The sequence below is a fragment of the Cygnus atratus genome, chromosome 34, assembly GCF_013377495.2.
Source record: "Cygnus atratus isolate AKBS03 ecotype Queensland, Australia chromosome 34, CAtr_DNAZoo_HiC_assembly, whole genome shotgun sequence".
In the NCBI taxonomy this organism is placed as follows: Eukaryota; Metazoa; Chordata; class Aves; order Anseriformes; family Anatidae; genus Cygnus; species Cygnus atratus.
The window spans coordinates 747,965-763,763 of record NC_066395.1 but is presented as its reverse complement, the minus strand read 5'-3'; the positions used below and the strand labels follow the sequence as shown (position 1 = coordinate 763,763).

Genomic DNA, 15,799 nt, shown 5'->3' with positions numbered 1-15,799 from the left:
GCATAAAAAAACAATAACAGCAACTAAAACCAAACAGGTCTGTCATGGGACAGACTGTGAGTCATTTGTGGAGAGAGAGGAAAAGTTTATCGCTTCTGAAAAATGTCCACGAAATCACTTTCCTCAGGGCATCCTTCAGCTCCTGGTTCCTCATGCTGTAGATGAGGGGGTTCACTGCTGGAGGCATCACCGAGTACAGAACTGCCACCACTACATTCAAGGATGGGGAGGACAGGGAGAGGGGCTTCAGGTAGGAAAAAATTCCTGTGCTAATAAACAGGGAGACCACGGCCAGGTGAGGGAGACATGTGGAAAAGGCTTTGTGCCGTCCCTGCTGAGAGGGGATCCTCAGCACAGCCCTGAAAATCTGCACATAGGAGAGCACAATGAAAACAAAACACCCCCAAAACAGAAAACCACTCAATATGAGGAGTGCAACTTCCCTGAGGTGGGAGTTTGAGCAGGAGAGCCTGAAAATCTGGGGGATTTCACAGAAGAACTGGTCCACAGCATTGCCTTGGCAGAGGGGCAGGGAAAATGTATTGGCAGTGTGCAGCAGAGCATAGAGAACCCCACTGCCCCAGGCAGCTGCTGCCATCTGGGCACAAGCTCTGCTGCCCAGGAGGCTCCCGTAGTGCAGGGGCTTGCAGATGGCAACGTAGCGGTCGTAGGACATGATAGTGCGAATAAAATACTCTGCTGACATCAGGAAGAGAAAAATAAAGACCTGTGCAGCACATCCTGCATAGGAGATGGCCCTGGTGTCCCAGAGGGAATTGGCCATGGCTTTGGGGAGAGTGGTGGAGATGCAGCCCAGGTCAATCAGGGCGAGGTTGAGGAGGAAGAAGTACATGGGTGTGGAGGCGGTGGTCGCAGGCTACGGCGGTGAGGATGAGGCCGTTGCCCAGGAGGGCAGCCAGGTAGATGCCCAGGAAGAGCGCGAAGTGCAGGAGCTGCAGCTCCCGCGTGTCTGCGAATGGCAGGAGGAGGAACTCGCTGATGGAGCTGCTGTTGGACATCTGGTGCTCCAGGGAATAGGCACCTGTCCAAGGAGAAAACAGAAGGAGATATTAAGATAGAGTTCAGAGGACTCATTCCTGCTCACACTGGACACATGGGGCTTCCTATATGTGAAGGGAGACATTTTCAGTGACTGGGTCCCTGCATTGCATGAGTGGCATTTGGTCCAGTGAGGGTTTTTGCCTATTTACCACCATGAGAGATGATGGTATATTGGCCATCAGCCTATGTAAGGGAAGAAAGACAGATTCATCTCATCCTAGTTTAGTCACAGGGCTGTAACTCCCAGCCTCTTTGATCCACAGAGTGAAACCAGCCTGTGTCAGGGAAGACGGAGCTCTGCTCTGCGGGAGCTGTGGCTGCAGAGGAGGCAGCTCATGGCCTGGACGCCCTGGCCTTGAAGGCAGAGGCTCTGCAGGGGGAGAGGAGAACGAGGGGGCTTGCTCAGAGGACAGTGTCCGCATGGGAGGGACAGACAGGGAGCAGCAGCCAAAGTCCACCCACCACAGCATTTCTGCCACAAGATCCCTCTCCTTCTCTGCCAATGTCTCTGCTGCCCGCAGCTGTCCCTTCCAGTAGCTGCTTCCCACATCTCCTTCTTGTCATCACTCACAGGCCCCAGCCCAGCCCCTGTTCACACAGCTTTGCCCTGCAGACACCCCCTGGCAGCAGGGGAGTGATCAAAAGCATCTCCCTGCTTGCAGGTGCAAAAGAGCAGGTCAGACAAACCAGGATGTGTCCAGCAAAGGTGATGCTGGTGCGGTCTGTAGGCAAAGCAGTGTGTAAAAGGCCTTTATGAGGTACCCGGCAGATCTACTGATTTCTCCTGATAAAGATCTTAGTGCTGTATTTACACCTGACAGTGCCAATTCATTTTCCCTTAGGAGGAAACAAAAACCACTGACTTTACAAGATCCTCATCTGAAAACTAAGTCATCCCTTGCCTGTATTCTTAGTAACACCTTCCTGGAAGTCCCCTTGGTGCGCTCTGGACCTGAAAGCAGGCTGCCCCAGGCAGCAGCCTCCCGCCAGCAGCAGGACCCTGCCCTGCCGGGGGGGCTCCTTCCACCCGCAGCTTCTCCCCGCAGCGCCCTGGGCAGCTCCCCAGGCAGGCTGAGTGCTGAGCCTGGCAGGCGGCAGAGGCCCTGCCCCGGCACACAGCCCCTGGGGCACAGCAGGGACCCTGCTCTGCACCACAGCCCTGGGCACCCCTGCCTGCACCCCCGGCTTCTCCTTCCTCCAGGAGCTGTGGCTGCATTGCCCTCCAGCCAGACACTTACCGGGCTCAGGGCTGGCAAGTGTTCTCCCCCAGCGAGCTCTGTGCATCCTGCCACTTCTGCCTGCCTTTAAGCACTCTGTCTCTGCAGGCAGTGCCCCCAGCCCTGCTGCGCTGGGCAGAGGAGCTGCTCCTGGGCAGAGCTGGCTCTCTGCAGCGCTGCCCGCTTGCCACGAGCTCCCCTGGGGCCCAGGAGCCCGGCCCAGCTCAGCAGCAGAGGCCCAGCCCAAGGCCTCCCTTGCTCTGCCCCCCACCAGGCTCCCTGCCCATGGCCCTGGGGAACCTGCTGCAGGGGAACCTGCTGGGAAACAGCCTGAAGGAATCCCTGGGCTTCCCTCCCTCCCCTGGGCACACACACTTCTTCACACCAGGCTCATTTCTCCTAGCAGAAAAAGAATTACCTATAACAATCACATCTTCTCAGCCCAGATGATGATGGGACACCCAGACATGGTCACAAAAATAACTCCTTTAACCCCCTGCTTACGGAAGGGATTCTCATGTTGGTTTTTTTCCTGGGGCTGTAATGGGGCTCAGATCCCTACCATGCCTGCCACAAACCCACAGGACCTCAGATTACTCTGCCCTCAATTTAGGTGTGCATAACATGAGCACCTGCAGGTGAGCTCCATTTCTCACCTCCAGGAAGAGACATGATCACCAATGGAGATGGAGGAAATCAGGGGGTTGCAAACACCTGGTGACATGTTAGGGGGCAGAGGTATGTGCAGGTATCTGCAAGCTCTCTTGGAGGAACCCTGAGGGACAGGGCAGCACCTGGGGGCATCCCCTTGGAGGCTGGTGGGGAATGCCTTTGGCCAGCTGAAGTGACAGCAAATGCACACATTTAGGACAACTAAACCTGTCCCTCCTCAGCAGGTTCAGGGCAGCCTGTAGAGGCATCCACCTGACCCAGTGGAGAACTGTGCCACAGGGAGAGCTCAGTCTCCCTCTCCCTCTTCTCCATCTGGTTTTCCCTCCATCTCCAGTGACTGTAACGACACTTGTCTCATGGACATCCCGACATCGCCTAACCACGTTCAGGGCAGCTGCTCCATGTAGTAGCCAATTCCAGGCCTGCAGTGCTACCTGAGATGCCAACGCTGCCCAGCACCACTGGAGCATGCAGCTGACACGGGCAGCACAGGACCCACAGGGCAGCTCTGGCCATTCATAGCTGGTACTTAACGGGCACCCCTGATGGCATCTCCAACAGACTTGATGCTTATGAGCAAGTGGCCGCTTCCCAGGGCTGCAGCAAGCCAAGGTCTGTCCCTCCTCTATCCAGTAGAGGCAGGCAGTGCATGGATATGAGGCACATCACACCGGGGTTTCCACTTGTGTTTGCAAACACTGCTGCTGCTTCTTACCCCCATCCTTTACTCAGTTAAGACACAGCCCAGTGATTTTTTTCTGTGTCCCTGGATCACAGGATGCACATAGCCAAGGACATTGGCGGCAGCCCCTTCTCCTGCCTGGAGATCAGCCCCAGCTCCAGCACTGGCCCTCAGGGCTGCACTAACACCACAGATGGCCCTCTGCTGTCAGGGCGGCACAGCCCAGGCCTGTTTCCTTCTGGCCTCAGGAACACCAGGGCTTGCTCTCCTTGGGGCCCCTCATTTCATCCTCCCATGGCCATCTGCCATCCACAGCAGCATGTCTCTGCTCTGAAGGAAAGCCTCTGCATGCCCATGCTTGGGTACAGGATCTGGGACAAGCCTGAGTTTGGCCCTTGTGCCACAGCTGAGGTGCTGCAGCCCAGATGTGCCCCAATGCCCTCAGCGTGGGGCACAGGCAGGAGGAGCTGGATCCCCGCCTGCTGTCACAGGGCTGGGACATGGATGGAAGAGCTGCTGAGGTGTGGCGGGACAGGTCCCTCAGCTTGGGGTGCCGTGCTGGATGGGTGCAGATTCTTCAGAAGAGGCAAGCGGGGATGATCAACAGGGGGTTGCCCTCCATGTGAAGGATCTGTCTGGATACATGGAGCTCCTCTATGGGATGGGCAGCAGACTGAGGGAGCCCTTATCGGTGAGGGTCAGAGCAGAGCCAGTTAGGGTGACAGCATGGCAGGAGGTAAATGCCTGCAGTCAGGCTGAAGAAGTGGACAAAGTCTTGTGGAAGCCATTGGACTAAGTTGAGTCCAATGACTCCATGTCACCCTGGAGGCCTTTAATCACTCGGGCGGTCACAGGAAAGGGACACTGCTGGGTGCAAACATTCCCAAGGTTTCTGTGGGTTCTCGGAGACAGCTTCTGAGCACAGCTGCCAGATGGGCCAACCTAGGTGATGTTCACCAGGATCTGGGACTTGCAAACAGGAAAACCTGCATCTTGACACTCCCCTTGCCAAATACATGTTGTAGTCATGCCAATGTTGTAGTCATGCCAATGATGTAGTCAGCCAATGCATGTTGTAGGGAGGGAGAGGAGAGAGACCCAGCCCTGCAGACCCCAAGGTCAGATGAAGCGTCAGGGACTGATCACAGTCCCCATTTCCCATTCCCCTGCACTGTTTGGGGGATAGAGGTAGAAGAGGGTGGATTGTTGGAGGGTGTTTTTTAGTTTTCTTTTAGCTTCTCACTGCCCTAGCCTGTTAGTAATAGGTAAGAAATTATATTGATCTCCCTATGCTGAGTCTGTTTTGCCCATGGCAGTAATTGCTGCGATATCCCTGTCCTTGTCTCAACCCTTGAGCCCTTTTCATCATATTTTCTCCCCCTTTCCCTTTGAGGAGGGGGAGTGAGAGAGCGGCTGTGGTGGAGTTCAGCTGCCCAGCTGTGGGTGTGGTCTGTGTGGGCTGTGGGTGGTGGTCTCAGAGAGGAAGGCCATAAGTCTTCCTCACAGTGTACTTTTCACCCTTGGTCAGGATTCTGCTGTTTGCTTTCTTCCTAACTGCAAGGACTGGTTTTTGCTAATTATTTCCTTATCTTGGGTTCCAATGTCCAGTTTGAGATATATTGTCCTCCAATGTCCTGTTTGAAATATATTGTCCATACATCTGTTTCCTGTCCTATACATAATGTTCTGTTTACATTTTATTCCTCCTTTATCTCAACTTCTCTAATCAGTATGCAGGTTGGCCTGAGGCCTTTCTGTGTCGTACCAGTAAGGAGAGAGAAGGGGTACAAGCTCTGTTAAAAGAAATAATTCTGAGATTTGGGGTACCTTTGGGAACGTCATCAGGCAGAGGTCCACAATTTATAGTCAAGGTAGTTACTGAAATAAGCAGACTATTAGGTATTAGTTTTGGGGTACCTTTGGGAACTACACACACGTCGGTCAGCGCCAGCGACATGGAAGACGTAACCACAGTCTCCGCTTCAACTGGTAGTTAAGAGAGTAACTTGAAGTTGAACCAAACTATTTAAACAAACAACTATTGGTCCTTATTTATGTTATTAGGATTACTGAGGGAAGAACAATAGGATATTGCAATTATTCAGGTCCTTTGGGGGGGGGAGTGAATATGATGGGTAAATTGATTGTCATGGACTGACCGAATCACTTTGCATTAAATGTTCATCTGCACTGCATTGTTTCTTGACACTCCCCTTGCCAAATGCATGTTGTAGTCCAGCTGCTTTTCAGCACTTGGAAAGAGATGAGGTTTTGGGGCCCAGCCCGACACCCAGCGCTGCACTGGCTCACTCTTTTCTTTCCCTGCAGCCCATTTGTCAGAGTCCAGCTGACACAAGACCACGTGCATCTGCGTGAAGTATGCCACAGGTCTCCTGAAGTGAGAGACTTTAGATCCTAAATCATGACGGGTTCCTCCTTCGTTGTGCACACAAAGGCACAAGTGGTCTCCTGCAGGCAGATCTGGCAGCCCGGCTGCAAGGGGCAGGCTGCCCCTCCACCTCAGCCTCTTCCACGGGCTCCTCCTGCTCTGGAGGCCCATGGCCATGGGCCGCGGGGAGGCTGCGGCAGCCTGAAGGAGGACGCTGCGTCTGTCCCAGACGGTTCTCCCCACTCTCCTCTTCATCTGCAGCGCATGCCCTACTCCTCTCCCTCACCATGACGTGCTGAGGGTATGTTTGCCATTCCCTCGTGTACCACCTCTGCTTCCCGCATGGCAGACAGGGGGATGGTGCTGAGGCCTCCTCAAAGCACAGAGCCCCGTGGGCTGTGCGGGGCCGCAATTCCCTCCGTATAACACATCCTACTGGGACAACAGCAAAGGCTGGCTGTCGTTCAGCCAAGTTCAGGCACGGTGAGGGACTGCTGTATCTCAGGTGCCTTCGCTCCCATCTTTTGAAGAAGGCCTAGCCCCAGGACAGGCCTCAAACCCCACCTTCCTGGAAGGGCTTCCAAGAGCAGAGGCGTGTTGAGGCAGGCGGACAGCAGTGATTTCTCCAGCGCTCCACTTCCTTTATTCCATGGCCTTTGTCACCATGTGGAGATGTTCCTGGCGGATTTGCCAGGAACTGCTGCTAAAGAACTGGGCAGAAGGGAGGTGACTGTTTCTCAGGACAAGAAAGGAAATCTCTCTTCACTCTCCCGAGCTGTGCCGTCTCCATGCTGCTGACCTCATAAGCCTTCAAATGACACGTGCTGATGTCACAGGGGGATGCACTGCATCACCAGGATATCTTCACTGGAGCAGCGGCAGTGCCGGCACTTCCCTGCAAGGCCTGGTCCCTGCTGGGCGCTGCTTAGGTGCTCCCCACCGCTGTCCTTCTGTGGCTAGGAGTGGGCTCAGCAGGCAGCAAGGTTGCACTGGGCGACACTCGCTGATGGGCGGAGGAGCAGGGGCACCTTGCAGAGGAGCTGTGGTTGAGGAGCCAGGGCGGGCATCCCTTGTCCTGAGCTGAGGGCCAGCAGCAAGCGAGATGGAGGGCTGCTGGAGGGTGACCATCACCTCTGACCTGACTTCCGCGTTCCCAGTGCTCCTGCAGCTCTCCCCCAAAGGTGAGGGTGTCAGGAGCCCCTTCCCAAGGGGCGGCCCCGGGGCTGTCAGCTGTCCCAAGCTGCAGGTCCTGGGCTGGGGGGTGCTGGTGGTGCTGGACAGAGCTGGTGGCTGCTGCGAGAGCCCTGCCTGAGTGTCCCGCTGGGCTCAGGGGACAATGTGGCAGCCAAGACTCCCGGGTCCTGATGCCAGGGCTGTCCTGAGGCCTAGGGCTCCTCTGGGCGTGGCCCTCAGTCCAGGACCAGGTTTCCCTGGGAGCTGGTGCCTCTTTGGGATCTGGCTCTGGGAGGAAAGACGTCCAGTGTCGCAGAGACTGGTGTGGCCTGCAGCTCCCCCAGGCCTCTCAGGAATGTCCCAGGAATGCGTGCACGGTGTTTTTCTGGGGTGCTTGTGTATGCCTGCATGTGTCATCGCCTGGGTGAGGTGCTTGCCAAGAGGTTGTGAGCTGGCTGGCCTGGAGCCTGACCTGTCTTTTCCTTGCTTTCCAGAGACTGAGGCTATCTGGGATGCTGTATCCGAGTACATTCTGGAAGAGCTGAAGCAGGATAAGGTGGGCTGGTGTCCTGGGCCCTGCAGAGCAATCCCTGCCCGAGCACCATGGCAGTGCACTGAGACTGCCCAGGGTGCCCGGAGCAGCTTCTTGGCCAGCTGGGAGAGAAACCAAGGCCAGATGTGCTCTGCCGCTCAGGTGTTTGGCACCCCCTAGGGCTTCACTCTTCCCTGCGGTCTGAGTGGAGAGGGCGAGCAGAGAGATGGGGGAATATCCTGGGTCCGTGCCTAGGACAATTGCTGGGAATCAGTCCCAGGCCTAATCCATGTGCTGGAAACCTCCGGGCGCTTCTCTAGCCAAGGGATGTTGGCAAATCCTGTGAGGGGGGTGACGAGAGAAACAGAGGATGCGGCTCTTTTGCAAAGCTTTCCAAAGTGCCACACCTTGCCCCATTGTCCCTCAGGAGTGGGCAGGGCACAGAGCAGTGTCCCCCTGCTCTGACAGTCATCCCTTTTCCCATCTCTCAAGAACTCCCTCGTCAGCCTTTCTGTCTTTTCTGTGTGCAGGGCGTTCAGGTTGCGGGACTCGGGACCTTTGCTGTTGTCCAAGAGCAATTCCATGGCAAACAAGAGCTGCTCTTGGTTCGAAGACCTTTCTTCCAGCTGGACATCGATGAGTTGTGGCTGGAGGAGATCTACTGTCCCACTGAGATCCTCCCTGGTGAGAAGGCAGCAGCCCCCCTCTTCCTGCCCCATGTCCGGAACGGTTTGTTCTCCCTGCTCTTTGGAAAGGCGTGGGGGAAGTAGAGGATTGTCTCCAACGGTCAGGGTACAGCTTGAGTTCCCCCAAAAGAAACCGTGCCCCAGGAGCTGTTTCTCTTAGCGACCCTTTCTCTGGGAACTTGTTCTGAATGTTGCAAGCAACTTGGGCTTGCTGTGGCAGTGAGGACATTGCTTCTCCTTGCAGATGGTGCCAAGATTGAGCCACTGAACTATGTGCAGCTGTCGCAAGCCACCTCCTTCCCACTTCACGTGGTGAAGAACTGTGTGCAAGAGACCATCCTCTTGTACTGCTTCCTCCTGAGGAACAAGGAGCACGTCCCCTTTGGCTTCAGGGACATTGGAGTTTTGACGTGCGAAGATGGTTTCCTCTGCATGAAGTTTTATCTAGACTGTGTCAAACGTCTGGAGAGCACTGCGGACCTGGTTGCACTGCTCAAAAGTGTAAGTTGGTGAGGTTTTGCGGGCTTCTTCAACTTCTTTGGGAATCCTAGCAAAGGGTGAGCAATCCAACCGCTGTTGGCCAGCCCGGACATGGCAGGCCAGTCAAATGCCTTTCCCCGTGCTTGCCCCCTTAGCTGCTTTCTCCATGAGCAAAGAGAGTTTCTTCTGAGCCTCTGGACACTTGCCCCTGCAAAAAGCCTGGCAGTGTTACTGTACAGCCTCCATATTCTGCCATGCAGCTCCTCCAGAGCAGAACAAAGGGTCATGGAAGAGGCTTTGGAGGAGGGCTTTGGAGAGAAGGCTTTCTTTTGGCTTGGGAGCCAGGTTTGCTTCCTGTCAATGAGAGCCGTGAGAAAACTGCCTCAGAAACCCTCCAGCAGGTCTGTGTCTCTTTGCAGAGAATGTGGCTGGCACATCTGACTGCCTTCAGTGGAGAGACCACCGCTCACGGGATCCAGATGTTCCCAAGGTGAGTGCATTTCCTCCGCAGCCCTTGGCTGACCCAGCGGGAGGCTTCCCACCTCCTGCTTTGGAACGTGTGCGGTTGGGTCTCCACGCTCAGCACCCAGTCAGGGCTAAATCCCGAGGAGACTGGTTCCTGGTTAACTAATGCTGAGTTTCGGCTACGAGTGTCTTCACCTGGAGAGGAGGGGCATTGTGGTTGTGTTTCTTGTGCCCGTGCTGCCGCGATTCCCGTCAAAGAGAGTTGCCTGCATGTGGAGGGGAATTTAGGCTACCTTTTCAGGTTCTGCGGGAAGACTGACAACAAACCCCATGCATGGACATGACGGAAAAGGGATGCCATGCCTTGTGCAACACCAGGAGGATTACTGCCAGCAAGCTGCACCGGGTAGGAGGCCAGCCTTCTTCAAGCCCGTGTCATCGTTTGTTTTCCAGGTTTCATCTGACTGTGAGGAGAAGGCCAGAGGCCAAAGTTTCCACCACCTCACAGGAGGAAGCTGCAGGAGAGAGCAGGACCAGAAGAGGTAAGGGAACAGGTCCCTGCTGTCTGGGGGTGGTCCCTGTCCCATGCTGGCTGACTGGAACCAGCTTAAAAGGCAGTGCCCACGCAGCTGCTCTGAAGAGCTTCCTCCTTTCCTAGTTTCAGAGTGCCATCCTGGCAACCTGCTGCAGAGGAGGAAGAAGCTTTCCCTCCCCATGCTGACAAGCTGGGAGCCGGGCACAAGGCAGCAAGATCTGGAGAAGAAGCCTTCTACCAGGTGAGCCCCCTGGGGGAAAGGAGGAAGGAGCCACTTGCAGCCACACAGGAGAGATGTCCCCTTTGGACCCACCAACCGCAGGGTGGCTCCTGACACACGTCCCAGCGGAGGCCGCTGTCTCAACAGATGGCAAGCATGCAGCACGTTTGCCTGAGACCGGCACACCAGCTTCATTTTCCACCAGGGCCCCGCTCCCTGGGGGAGCTGAATGCAGGGCCTTGTTGCAGAAGCTCTTCTCCCTTCAGGAGTCCCCCCACATTGCAGCAGAGTCCATCTTCTTGTCTGTGGGAGCAAACATCCCCTGCCTTCATTCTAACATGTCTCACCGTGTCTTAGGATTGCCGTGGCCCCATCTCCCCTGCTGTTTCTTCCAGCCTAAGGAGCTGTGATAGCAGATGGAAAAGTTTCTTTCAGGCATTTTTTTCAAACGATATCCCAAACGTTGTGGCAGGCACAAGAGAGTGCTGCAGTAGGGAGATGGCATGACTGCCCTCCTTACCTGATGGCTTTCTCCGATGCTACTGGCTCCCCAGCGATAATCTGTTTTCCACCCGTAAGCACACCGTGTTTCAGGGCCACAGAGAAGAAGCTAAAGTAAAGCCCGAGTGGGCCATAATGGTGTCTCTCGGATCCTGTCCTTGCACAAGACACTGCTCCTCTCCTTCTTCCACCACAAAGGGCCTGGATACGGGCATCCCGAGCCTTCCTGAAGGCAGGTGGTGCCACAGCTTCGTGTTTGGCTCTCTGCCTCTGCTGAAGTGAACACGGCCAGTCCAATATGCCCGCTCGCTGCGGAACTGCCGTCTGCTGCAGAGGCTGACGCAGCTTGCGAGCGCGGACTGGAGACCGAATTCCCCTGGGCTCATGCAGCCTCCTCCTGGTGTCTGTTTGCAGTGTGCTCCCCCCGTGTCCAGGCAGCTCCCCCGGGACGAAGAAGGCAGACAGGCAGGAAACAGCTCCTCGAGCCAAGTCCACCACCACTGCGCTCCCTGCTCCTGAAGCCTCCAGGAGAGCGCTGCAGGTACCTGCTCTGCCTTGCTGCAATGACCGTGCTGTTTGGGCCTGTGCAAAAACCTCTTTGTGTGGAGCGATCCCGAGCAGGTCCCTTGGGATGCGTTCATTTTCACATTTGTTACCTCCTTCATCTCTTCCTCAGGAAATGGAAGGTGGCGTCCCGCACACCTTCCCTGCCTCTTACTGCCTCCCGTGTTGCCATGAGCCACTTCATTTTGACCAGGGACCATGGAAAAGGAACAAGGCCTTTCTGGGTCATTGATGGCAGAAGGCTTTGGTCACTGCGGGCTGTTCAGCTGTGATTGTCACGAGTTGAGGAGCCTGGCCTAGCTTCAGGGCCCCTCATCCTTGAGGGTCGAAGCACTGCTGACAGACCGGCTGAGGCGAGGGGGCAGGAGTGCGGGTTAGGCCTGAGGGACAGCTGAGACCAATCCTGTCTGCTGTTGTGTTTGTTTTTTTTTTTTTTTTTTTTTTTTTTTGTTTCCTCCAGGAGGTCTGGAAGCTGTCTTGGCAGTGGGACCAAACAGACAGCTCATGGCCCACGTACCAAAAGCGACAAGAGCAAGCCCGGGCAGAAATGGCTGCATGGGAAGCCTGGTCTGAGGGGGAGGACCAACAGATACCCCAGGTACTGGCAGTGATCAACACCGCTGAGAACAGCAGCGATCCTTTCCCCAGGGCTCCGAGGGCAGCAGGTCCCAGGATGGTGGGAGCAGGACGGGCTCCAGGCTGCAGGGCAGGGCTTTGCCTGCTCCTCCCTGTGAGGGAGAGGTTGTCAGCAGAAAGTGAGGGATAAAAGCAGCAGCCAGACGTGGGCTGGCAGCGCCGAGTTGCCTGGTTCCCAGGTCCTGCTGCAGGGTCCTTTCAAGAGGTCCTCTGGGAAACAGCACCTGTGTGTCCAGTCCTGTTTGATGAGAGTGTCTTCTCCTTGCAGCGATTCAACAGCCAACATGCTTGGACTCCCCGTCCTCCAGCCCAGCCCAGGAGCAAGAAGGTCAGGAGGAGGTGGAGGAAGGTTGAGAACCCTGCCCCAGCAGAGGATTTGGGAGCAGCAGCCAAGCTGGAGAGACTCCAGCCTGAGTAAGTGTGTGCCGGCTCTGTTCCCGTCCTGGGGCACTGGAGTAGCTGTGGAGTGATGTCAGGACATGTCCAGGAGCCCGGTCCCTGAGTCCTGGGGTTGCCTATGACACCTTTGATTCCTCCTAAAGCGGGCATGACCTTGGTTACCGCCAAGGCCTAAAACTCATCACAGCTTGAAAGGGTGGGTGCACGTGGCACCGCATGGGTGCAGGGTCTGGGTGAGGGGAGAGGCAGAAGGGGTGTCTGACAAAGGCTGAGGGATCCCTTTCTCCTGTTGTTGCAGCCGCCTTTCCCCACGAGCACTCCAAGTTTTGGAAAGGTTGGAGCCGCATCGCCATCAACAAAGTATATTCAGAATTGTTGCGGAGGCAAACCGGCTGCGGCAAGAGCAGCAGCAGCAGCTCCCCTGGTAAGTATCTCCAAAAAGGGACGGTGCTTCCCGCTGCTGCAAGGCCCATCCTTCCCCTGGGGGCAGCACTGGGAGAAAGAGGGCACGTCTCCGACACCCCTCCCGAGACAGACGCAGGCTTTGGAGACTCTGGAGACTTTGGGACTGGAGCTCCCTGACACCTGACGGGGAGCGGCTGGGCACCCAGAACAGGCTTTCCCATGTGGGATGTGAAAGTCCTGTCTGAAAACAAAGGGGTCCCCTGGATGGCTGCCTCTCCCCTTTCCGAAGCTGAGAGTCTGTCCTTCCTTTGGAGAGCGCTGACACCAGGGCACCTTGCCCTGAGGGGGAAATACCTGTGCAGAATACCCAGGGTCCTCCGCTCCACCTGACTCAGCCCCAGGCTGATGAGCTGTACCCCCGGGGACCTTGTGGTGAGCTTGGGCACGAGGCATCTGTCTCGCTTCACGGCAGCCTTGAAGCTCCATGGGAAGCAGACCCCTACGTGCATGGCCCGAGCTAAGCCTGCAGTATTTCTCTGTGTTCAGCCTGTACACAACCTGCTCATCCTCTTTTCCTTTTGACTCCCTAGCGCTAGATGCTGGTACCGCAGTGGAGGGGAAGGTGCTGGGAACGGTGACGGCAGCAGCGGAGCTCTGAGCAAAGGGGCTGGGAAGCTCTCCCACTTTCCACCCCTGAATGGAAAATAAAGAGCACCGGGGCTCTTCCCAGCCAGACTGCTTGTGTCACTTCATCCACCCTAGACTTGAGTATGCATAAGCTGGATCTCTGCTTTGAAAGAGGAGCTTGGGTTGAAAGGAGAGCTCTTGCCAAGGCTCCCATTTCTATGCCTGCGCTGTCTTAAGTGTGGCTTCCCGTCATGATACTCATCGCTGCCAGTTGCGCGCGTTTCCAGTGCAGAAGTCTGTGTCTCAGCCCACGTCCCCATAGCTCCCTCCTAGCTAGGGGAGCTCCGTGGCAGACCTGGAGGGGAGGCCCATGGGGACGAGGAGCAGGCAGAGGCATGGGGAATCTGAGGGCATCTGAAAGAACTCTCAGGGCCAGGTCTGCGGGTGTGTATGTGCTTGTGAACCCCGAGAGTGCCGTGTGTGTGCCTGCAGCAGTGACCTGCTGTCTCTGCCAGCCCCAGGGCAGGAGGGGACTCGGCTGTCTGTGCCTGTGTGTTACGTGAGTCCTGTGCGTGGGTGCTGTTAAAAGCAGCGCCTTGTCTGTGGTAGTCTGTGTGACCGGCTGTATCAGTGTGCTCCCTGGGTGTCCCTGGCACAGGTGCTCAGCTTCGTTACTGGTTGAACCTGCAAAGGGGAAACTGGCAGCCGTGTCCCTCAGCCTGGGCGGAGAGCTGGGGACCCTGGGCACTGGGCTGGGTTCCAGCGGCCGGGCAGGACCATGCTGGGTGGTATCGGTCTGTACTGGGCTCCAGAGCATCTGGGGTAGTCAGCAGGATCTGGTCAAGTTGTGTGTCTTCCTGAGATTGTGTGTACATAATGCATATAATATGCTGGGGGACCGATCCTTTGCTTCTGTTCCCTTAGGGTTATATTTACGAGGAAACTCTCAGAGCGTTGTGTGGGCACCCAAATGGGACCTGTGCTAGTAAATTCTCGGGTTGATTGGAACAAGTGGATTGAAAAGATGTTTACAGAGCATGAGGAGACAAGTAAGAGGCACAGATGGCTCAAACTGCAGGCCTGGTGGCTGGTATTCACCGTTTAGGGGCTGAAAAGAAATGCTCACCAAAGCACGTACAAGACCTCCTGGATCCTGATCACTTCCAGCTGTGGAGATGAGAAATGATAGTAGAGAGCTGGAAGAAAACTGACAGAATCAGGCAAAGGCTGAGCCTTCTACAAACTGAACTTTCCAAATGCCTGAAGAACCAGGTAGAGAAGGGAAATGCACAGTTGCAAAGAAGTAGCCTTAACGTTCAGAGATTTAGACCTGGTGGAGCCGAGCAGCCCTATATCTAATCTAAATCTACTCCTGTTTAATTTAAAACCACTAGTCCTCGTCCTATCACTACAGCCCCTGAGAAAGAGTCCCTGCGCAGCTTTCTTGGAGGCCCCCTTTTGGTACTGGAAGGCTGCAATGAGGTCTGCCCAGAGCCTTCTCTTCTCTAGACTGAACAACTCTCCCAGCCTGTCTTCGTGGGACAACCCTCTGATCAGCCTCGTGGCCACACTTCTTTTGATGCAGCCCGGGATACAGCTGGCTTTCTTCTTTTTATGGCATGTGGACATTGCCAGCTCATGCGGAGTCTCTCACCCACCAATGCTCCCAGGCCCTTCTCAGGGCTGCTCTCAATCCATTCTCCACCCAGTCTGGATTTGTGCTTAGGATTGCCCTGATCCAGGTGCAGGACCTTCCACTTGGCCTTGTTGAACCTCACGAGGTTTGCATTGGCCCACGTCTCAGGCCTATCCAGGTCCCCCTGGATGGCATCCCTTCCCTCCAGCGTGTCGACCACGCCACACAGCTTAGAGTCATCAGCAAATGTGCAAAAGGCCACCAGATTTTTCAGGCATGATCTGCCCTTACTGGAGCCACGCTGACTGTCACCAAGCACCTCTTTGTTTTCCATGTGCCTTGGAAGAGTTCCCAGGAGGCTCTGCAGTACCTCATTCTCCCAGTCTGTTCCTTTGTATTCTGTGAATTGGCTAGTGTGGCTAGAGCACTTGACAGTGAAGACTGAAGCAAAAAAGTCGTTGACTACCCCAGCCTCCTCCGTGTACCAGGTAACCAGGTCTCCCATTTCCTTCAGCAGAGGGCCCACATTTTCCCTAGTCTTGCTTTTATCACCAATATACCTGTAGAAGCCCTTCCTGTTGCCCCTGATGCTCCTGACAAGAGTAAATTCTAGTGGGGCTTAGCTTTCTGAACTTGATCCCTGGCTGCCCGGTAAATGTTCCTGCATTCCTCCTAGGAGGCTCAAGGGAGACCTTATCGCCCCACTGCCCCACACGTGGTCCCTCAGCCATGCTGCCAAGGCACCGCACATGGCAGTGCACGTTCAGGGCTGAGTCAAGCTCTTACTGAGCGCACCAGGGACAATAGACATGGGACACAGAATGCAATGCACAGGAAAAATTACACAGAATAAGCAACCAAATAACGGTAGTTTTGTAGCCACGGGCACCCCCGTGTCCAGTCTCCAAATCGGGTCCT

At 55.6% G+C, this 15,799-nt stretch overlaps 1 protein-coding gene across 1 annotated transcript; it reads right to left on the bottom strand.

Annotated features, from left to right (window-relative positions):
- Nucleotides 1-61: 61 nt before the first annotated feature.
- LOC118261119 (olfactory receptor 14A16-like) lies at nucleotides 62-853 on the bottom strand. Its single transcript, XM_035571790.2, has one exon. The coding sequence runs from the start codon at nucleotides 851-853 to the stop codon at nucleotides 62-64; it is 792 nt and encodes a 263-aa protein (XP_035427683.2).
- Between the last annotated feature and the right edge of the window lie 14,946 nt (nucleotides 854-15,799).

What these genes read in the sequence shown, in the direction of transcription:
- LOC118261119 (XM_035571790.2), bottom strand. Translation starts at nt 853, where the DNA reads ATGTACTTCTTCCTCCTCAACCTCGCCCTGATTGACCTGGGCTGCATC.